This window comes from Lynx rufus, unplaced genomic scaffold (assembly GCF_022079265.1).
Source record: "Lynx rufus isolate CCGP_SWC_20201006 ecotype Redwood Valley unplaced genomic scaffold, mLynRuf1.p SCAF_1, whole genome shotgun sequence".
NCBI classification, from domain to species: Eukaryota; Metazoa; Chordata; class Mammalia; order Carnivora; family Felidae; genus Lynx; species Lynx rufus.
The window spans coordinates 25,713,860-25,722,492 of record NW_025814823.1 but is presented as its reverse complement, the minus strand read 5'-3'; the positions used below and the strand labels follow the sequence as shown (position 1 = coordinate 25,722,492).

The following is an 8,633-nucleotide window of genomic DNA, read 5'->3' as shown; positions in this document are numbered from 1 at the left end:
ACTGTAATTGACCTAATTATATAGACTCGGGGTTTTGAAATCTAAAAGGGCCGCTCTCTGCTTGTTTAATTGGAAGTGCTCAGGGTAGCCTCTCACTTGAGACACTCTTACTTTATTTTATTTTTTGCGGGTGTACAAACAATGTTTTCAGTATACCCAAGGCTACACAGTCCGATCACAGTGCCTACGTGTGCTAATTAACTTATTCTTTTTATTACTCCGACCCTGGCCTCCAAAAGTGTTTCTTTTTCCTTGACCAGGGTTGGACATAAATTTACAGCCTTTGTCTCTTTGAACCCCATTTTTCTGTTTTGATGCTGTCTTTTTTCACTTATGCTGACCTGGTCTTCAAATGTATTGTGGACATTTTGTCTCCTCCCACCCTGTGTCTTCATCACTCAGACACAACCAGCTACCATAACCACGCCCACTCAAGAAGGTGCCTAACCAGGTAGTTTGTCCACACCGGCGCGCCGTATTGGCGGTGGCAGTGCGCAGGCGCAGTTCCCGCCTCCCAGCGGCGTGTTTCTCTTTCCGGGGATTCCCAATATCCTGGCGGGTGGACTCGGCTTCTTCAGTCAGCCTCTGGCCGCAGCGTACCGGGTTCTCCAGTCCTTCGTGCCGCAGGACCCCAGCTTCCCGGGCCGCTGGTCTGGCCGGTTCGCCTCTGCAGTCAACAGACCCATGGCCGAACGTGGGGAACTCGATTTGACCGGCGCCAAACAGAACACCGGAGTGTGGCTCGTCAAGGTGTGTGCGCGCGGCTCCGGCTTGCGCTCCTGCTAGTTTAAGTAGTTTAAATAACTTGAGACTGTCCCACTCCGTGCGCCTTTTAAAGTTCTCTACAGCCGTCTCGTTAGAGCCACACATATCTTCGGAGGCAGGAGTCGTTGTGCTAGTTTGCAGACGAGGAAGTTAATTGAGGGACTTTTTCAGTGTCTTTGCGACTTTGGAGTCCGAACCTGCCTGGTACGGATTCCTTTTCCCACCATGTCGTTTTTATGGGGTCCTGTCCTGGTGTTCTCCGACTTGAGTGGTGTATTGTACCCCAGACTGAAGAATTTCTGTATCTTCTTTGGGTGAAAGTGATTTTAGTCACGAGTCTGCATAGAGAGGTTGAGTGAAAGCTTCTGTACAGTTTTCTCGTCCAGAAAGTAGAACGGGTCCCTGTTGGCCCTTAACGTGTTCTTTTAGGTTGATGGACCTTATTGGAGTTCCCAGGAGAGCTGAGAGAGCTCTGAACTCACGAAAGCAGAGGCCATTGGAGTGTTCTTCTAGAGCACCGCCGTCAATAAGTGTTTTGGTTTTTTTTTTTAACAGCAGTCTTGATTAGCCCCGAGTGAGCACAGTATTTGTGCTTTCCTTTTCCTTTTTTTTTTTTTAAGATTATTTATTTTGAGGGAGCGAGAGCGCGCGTGCAAGCAGGGGAGGGGCAGAGAGAGTGGGAGAGAAAGAATCCCAAGCAGGCTCGGGGCTGTCAAGCGCAGAGCCGGTGGCAGGGCTGGAACTCAGGAACCGTGAGATCAGGACCTGATCTGAAATCCAGAGTCCGGCGCTGAACCGACTGAGTCACCTAGGCGCCTCCCAAAGTTTATTTCTGTGCTTTACTTTTACGTATTGAAGAGTGTTGCCTCTTAGGGGAGCTTTAGACACATGTATGTTCAAAATGTGATAATGATGGTCTTTGAAGTGTAGGACCTTTGGTTTAATTTTTTTTAACTTTTATCATATGGCTGGGTATTCATCAGTTAAATCAGGCGCTTCCTGTCCACCTCTCGAAAATAGCTCCCTTATGATCAGTTGGTAGCATGTCAGACCTGTACTATATTTTTCAAAGCACTTGTCACAGCCTAAAGTGATTGTGTACTCATGTGTTCGGTGTTGGTTACCTCCTTCTCTCTAGTGCCGGTGCAGGGTGCACTCACACAGTCACATTCCATGAAAACGGAATCTTTTCTTGTCTCAACCAGAATTGTGTTTGGCACATGGAATTGCTCAACATATATGTAATGAATGAATGAACAGTCTCTTAGTTTTTATTCCTCAACTCCAGCTTTACTCTCTGGTGCTCATTTGATCTCACAGCTATATCAGTATGACCTAAAAGGCCTGGGTAAATTTCTCCTATTGTATTTCTCCTGTTGCATGCCCAATGGAGGAGAATCATTAAGGAGGAAATCTCCCTTGCAGACTGAAAGAGCTTGAAAAAATAGTGGAACTTGAGATGATGCATTAGTTCTTGGAGCACAGTAAATGCTCAGTGAATATTGTTTGCCTTACACGATTTGGATGGGTGGCCTGAGGCATTAACATAGTATATTACGGAGAGTGGAACAGAAGTGCAAGACTGAAAATGCATGTTAACATGGTGTGTCCTGTAAAACAAAGGAGATTATTATGCCTAGACAAGAGGGTTTGTGTAAAGAAAGTTGGGACCATATACTTATCCTATTGTGAAATGGGGATGTCTTAACTTTAGTCTACAGGAAGTGAGGAACCTTTTGGAGGGTTTTGAGTAAGGCAAAGATGCAGATAATTCAGGGGGGCAGGGGAAGCTTGAGAGGAAGATTAGCAGAGTCAAAATTTTAAAAAATCACATGGGGCGCCTGGGTGGCCCAGTTGGTTAGGTGTCCAACTTCGGCTCAGGTCATGATCTCATGGTTTGTGAGTTTGAGCCCCACATTGGGCTCTGTACTGACAGCTCAGAGCCTGGAACCTGCTTCAGATTCTGTCTCTCTCTCTCTCTCTCTCTCTCTGCCCCTCCCCCACTCATGCTCTGTCTCTGTCTCTCAAGAATGAATAAACTTTCAAAATAAAATTAAAAAAATAAAAATTATCACGGCATCATAGGTATGTGATAAATCTGAGGAGTTAGGGAAACTTTTTCAGTAAAAATTGTCGGGATATGGTGACTGACTAAATGAAGATGTGAAAGAATACAGTCTAAAATGAAATTTAAAAAACAGTATTTTCTCATGTATGGGTATTTGAATACCTTTTATCTGTTTAAAAAGAACTCAACAATTTGTACTTTTTTTTTTTAATTTTTTTAGCGTTTATTTATTTTTGAGACAGAGAGAGACAGAGCATGAATGGGGGAGGGTCAGAGAGAGAGGGAGACACAGAATCCGAAACAGGCTCCAGGCTCTGAGCGGTCAGCACAGAGCCTGGTGCGGGGCTCGAACTCACAGACCGCGAGATCATGACCTGAGCTGAAGTCAGACGCTTAATCAACTGAGCCACCCAGGCGCCCCTCTTTTTTTTTTTTGTTTTTTTTAATGTTTATTTATTTTGAGAGACAGAAAGAGCACGAGCTGGCGAGGAGCAGAGACAGAGAGGGAGACAGAATCTGAAGCAGGCTCCAGGCTCTGAGCTGTCAGCACAGAGCCTGACATGAGGCTCGAACTCACAGACTGCAGTCATGATCTGAGCCGAAGTTGGATGCTCAACCGACTAAGCCATTCAGCCATCCCTGTTCTTGTTTTGTAAAGTTAGTTGTCACATTACTTATTGTTTGCAGTATCACAATTTCTTCCTGTCAACTTGGCATACAGTATATCTTCTTTTTCTAATCTTATATATTAAAGAAAATAACAGGCTTGCACATAGGTCTTTCCAGGGTGTGAAAGGACTTTCTTGCCAGTTCTTGTCCTTTACAAATTTATCTCTGAAAGATGATGAGAATTGGTAGCAAATGCTTTCTGCTCTACAGTCTACTCATGTTCTTTCTTTGACAACTGTTTTTAAAAAAAATATTTTTTTATTTTGAGAGAGAGAGAAAGCAAGCAGGGGAGAGACAGAGAGAGAGGGAGACAGAGAATCTTGACCAGGCTCTACACTGCCAGTGCGGAGCCTGAAATGGGGCTCGAACTCACGAACCATGAGATCATGACCTGAGCCGAAATCAGGAGTCAGACGCTTAACTGACTGAGCCACTCAGACACCCCCTTTGACAGCTTTTGTTTCTGCTCCATTAAAGGAGACCCAGTGGACAGTGGGGTTTGATTTGAACAGCTCTCAGGTATTTTGAACTTGTTTCATTTGCCCCGGCCTTAGTATCCAGTGTGATTTTCATGCCCATACTTGAGCATACTTGGATTTTCATCTCTGAATTATAGGAATAAATTATATGACTACATCAAATTGTAATGGTCAGTTTCATTTTCAGCTTTCCTTGTGTGATATTAAAATATAACGTATTGATTAGAAAGCGTGTCTTTGTTTTTATCCAGTCAGAATTTGTGAATAGAATTACACACCAATTTCAGGTCTGAGGTGCCTGGGTGGATCAGTTGGTTATGTGTCTGACTCTTTTTTTTTTTTTTTTTTTTTTTAACGTTTATTTTTGAGAGACAGAGACAGAGTGTGAGTGGGGGAGGGGCAGAGAGATAGAGAGAGAGACAGACAGACGGACAGACAGTATCCAAAATGGGCTCCAGGCTCTGGACTGTCAGCATAGAGCCCATTGCAGGGCTCGAACCCACGAACCGTGAGATCATGACCTGAGCTGAAGTCAGCTGCTTAACTGATTGAGCCACCCAGGTCCCCCGAGCGTCCAACTCTTGATTGTGGCTCAGGTCATGATCTCACGGTCATGGGATTGAGCCCTGTGTCATCAGGCTCTGCAGTGACAAGGCAAAGCCTACTTGGGATTCTCCCCCCTGACCTTTCCCCGCTCATTCTCTGTCGCTCGCTCGCTCTCTCTCTCTCGCTCTCTCGCTCTCTCTCACTCACTAAAAATAAACTTAAAAGATTTCAGGTCTTTTCTCTTTATGTTAATATTTTCACTATAAGTAATACTTTGAGTTCTGTTCTTTGAGGATCATTTGTTGCAAGATATGTAAATTTCTTTCTAGAGGATCTCAAAGTTTATGGGCCATCTTGTACCTATTAATTCCATCACTAGAAAGGCATAAAACAGGATAAATACAGTAAGGTATATACACCTAAGATCTCTGACAGTTTTGAGCAGGAAAATAGTTGTTTTTCTGGCTGGAACAGGGGAGGCTTCATGGGGAAGTTTACATTTAAGAAGAGCTTATGAAATTGATAAGTTTAGGAAAAACTTCCCAACACTGCTGGGGAGAACTAGAGTGTGTTCCGGAAAAAGCAAATGTAGTAGAATGTGTCCCAGAATATCCAGTACCTGTACTGTTCTGGCTTCATGAAATGCCATTTCTGGGAGCTTTGAAAATCTTCAAAGACTGATGATCCAAACAGGTTTTGATAGGTAATAGACACAATTGAATTTAACTTTATGATAGATGTCATCTGCTAAAACATAAAGTCACAGTTTTTACCTTGTCAGGAAGCTAGTCCTTTGTAGTTTGCATTACCCTGTTCCTGTGCCCAGTCTGTGCTACTGTTAGGTTGGCAACTGGTCACAACACTGTTACACACCTTATACCAAACCATGATATAAAAATTATAGGATGTTTAAAAATATTTTACCCTAGTTGTTTGGCTTCCATATTTAGACTTCTGGAAAAATCATCTCTAGTTATGGTTGGCTGGAGGGTAAGGTACATGATGGGAAAAAAGGAGATAAAGCTAGCAAGGTTATTAGGAGTGGTGGGATTTTCATAAGTAGTGAATATCATACCGAGACCTGAGTTATAACAAATGCTACCTCTTTTGGGGGGAAGAACAAGTGGAGGTATTTAGAAAGTTTGCAGTAGGTCTAAGCAACAGCTTTCTAGCCAGGAAAAAGATGTGTTTCTAGCACAATCAGTCTTCCTCTTTTAGGCATTTTGACTCATGTTTGTTGGAGAAGAGGATCAGGACAGAAGGGATGGACATCATCCCCAGTGAATATTATGTCCTTCATTCAACAACTGAAATGCCAGCAAGTACAGCTTCTATTTTTTTCATAGATAGGTAAACCATTGGACATTAGTGGCCAGAGAGAAAGCTGTATACCAGAGAGAGATGCTACTGGAATGGGTGATACCCCTAACCCTTGCAGGAGAAAAAGGAACTTACCTTTCATATATGCCTAATATTTTATACAAAGCAAACCTGGGAAGTAGATACTTACTGTGTGTTTTTCAGACGATGAAATTGAAGCTTAGGGAGGTTATTTTACTCAACCATGGTATAGTGATTTAAATTTAGAGATCTGTTGGGGTGCCTGGGTGGCTCAGTTGGTTAAGCAGCTGGCTTTTGATTTCGGTTCAGGTGATGATGTGGTTTGTGAGATTGTGTGTGGAGCCAGTTTGAGATGCTGTGTCTCCCTTCCTCCCTGCCCCTCCCCCACGCACTCTCGTGTGCGTGTGCACTCTCCATCTCAAAATAAATAAATCAACCTAAAAACACAAACAAATTTAGGTCTGTTTATATGCTAAGATGGGAAATGTCCTTTTTACAGCTTAGGGCTCTTTTATGAGTTATCTCCCTGGGGAATAGAGGTGATGTGGGGATTTCATATCTGTGACCTTGGGTCTTGTCAGCTCCTTATGGTGATCTTCAAAAAACATGGGAGTAAAAGCTGCCTGTCATAGATTGGATTTCCTGGGAAGCTGATTGCAAAATGATTAGGTTTAATAGGGAGTGCTCTTGGGATCATCACCTGTGGAAGGAAAAAAACAGAATTGGGCACAGGGTATAATGCAGTCTGTAGGAGAGCTGAGGAAGATTCCATAGGGAGCCCTCCAGGTGTCATGAGTTGGGGTGAGGTATACCCTGTATTGACCAATCATTGCATGTGGTTTGTCCCAGGAAGAGTGCATGGATTTGGCAAAAGGGCCTCTCTTCAGTGAAGGCAATGTGAAAGAGGGCTAACAGCTAAGGGCTAACTTGTGGGCACACTCCCAGTAGCTAGGAGGATAAGGCCTTTGGTCCTAAATGGGGAAATGGTTGTACTTACAGTGTCCATTGCAGTGCCCTTAATTTGCTTGTATTCTGGGAGAAACAGGGTTTGGAGACTAGTAGTTGGGGAACTGGACATTTACTGAAGCAAAGTTGGCAGAGAAGCTTAGGGGAGTAATGTCTATACATGTCACTTTAGCACCTTGGCTCCAAAGTCATGGTTGACCTTAGTACTCTGCCTGCCAGGACTGAACCGGTGGGCGAGTATATTCATCCCACAAGCTTTGATTGCTGGCCATTGTGCCAGGCTCCGAGTCTTTTATGGTGAGCAGAAACAGACATGGCCCAGGCTCTGTGAACTAGGATTTATAGTCTACCGCAGGAGACACACATCAATCAAATATTAGTCCTAATGAAAACAGTTACAGACAGATAAGGACACCAAAGCCCCGAATACTGTTCTGTCGGTGTGGATAATAAAGGAATTTGACTTAAAGGGTCAAGGGAAATTTCCCTGAGGAAGTATTGCTTAAGTGAACCATTTTCTGTCGCTGTTTTTGGAAATCGGAGAAAACATTTCCTTTTGTGCCTATTATCTTGTCTCCATTTAATTATCTTTAATGAATGTGGAGACGGTGGAAACAACACATATCTCATACGTGACATGTTGACAAGAGTGTTTTGGGCAAATGTACAAGAGAGTAGAATTCGGGTGTTCTTATAAAAGAATTATGTGAGGACATGATATGTTAATTAGCTTGACTCTAGTAACCAGTTCACTATGTATATCAAATAATCATGTTGTATACCTTAAATATATACAATTTTGTTAAAACATAAAAGAAAAGAAAATGTTTTAAAACTTCAACCCTTCAAAAAAAAAGTTTTTTTAGAGGCTTGGGACCATATCAGTTTTTCTTCCCCGTCTCCCTCCCTTTTTTCCAGACTTAATGCTGATGGGCTGGAACTCCTGGGAAGCTCATTTCCATAAGTTCTTGCTTTTGAGTTATGTGTATATGATTGACATACTATCCTCATTGTGTTCTGTTTTTCATCAAAAGGGTATAGAATTTTGGCAATCTTTTGAATTAAATAAGCTGGTGGGGTTCCCTGGGAATTTACAATTTTATTATAATGTTGACAATGTAGTATGAGTTCCAAACTTATTTTTATCAATTAACTTCTGAAGCATATTCTTTTTTTAAGTTGTCAGTTGCTTCGTATTAGATACAATGTATTGTAGTGAATTTGATTTCTTTAAGAGAGAGAGTGATGCAAATGGGGTAGAGGCAAAAGGGGAGAGAGAGAGAGAGAGAGAGAGAGAGAGGGAGAGAGAAAGAGCATATCTCTAGCAGGTTCCACCATGCTCAGCGTAACCCTGGGATCATGACCTGGGCAAAAATCAAGAGTCGGATGGTCAACTGACTGAGCCACCCAGTCACCCCTGAATTTGATTCTTAATTTGTTTTAGTGTATGATGTATATTGTACTTAGAACTTCTGGTTGTTTGGTGGCCTAAATTGTCATCTTTAGCAGTTTGATCAGAGACTCTTCTGACCTGGTTAATGTAGTAAAGAAGTGTGGTCCCCTCAGGTGTTTCTGTGCTCTAAAATATTTTTGTCTTTTCTTTATCTTAATAGCATTTCAGAGAACCAGCAATAAGGGACAGAGGCAAACTGGAAAATGATGTACTTCACTATTGGTGTCTTTCTTCCTTCCCCTTATTCTAAGGTAGATCTCTGAAATAGGTTTCTCTCTGAGAATGCAGTGAGGTATATTAAAATTAAATTCTGTATTGTAGATGTATCCCAGTAATGCCACCATTG

At 42.5% G+C, this 8,633-nt stretch overlaps 1 protein-coding gene across 1 annotated transcript in view; it reads left to right on the top strand.

The window, feature by feature from the left end:
• The first annotated feature begins 539 nt into the window (after window positions 1-539).
• The window catches only part of GTF2F2 (general transcription factor IIF subunit 2), a 155,282-nt gene continuing 147,188 nt past the window's right edge, over window positions 540-8,633 (top strand). The window contains exon 1 of the mRNA XM_047079975.1: window positions 540-750. Coding sequence (XP_046935931.1) covers window positions 685-750 — 66 coding nt within the window. The 5' untranslated portion in view covers window positions 540-684. The remainder of the gene's footprint in view (window positions 751-8,633) is intronic.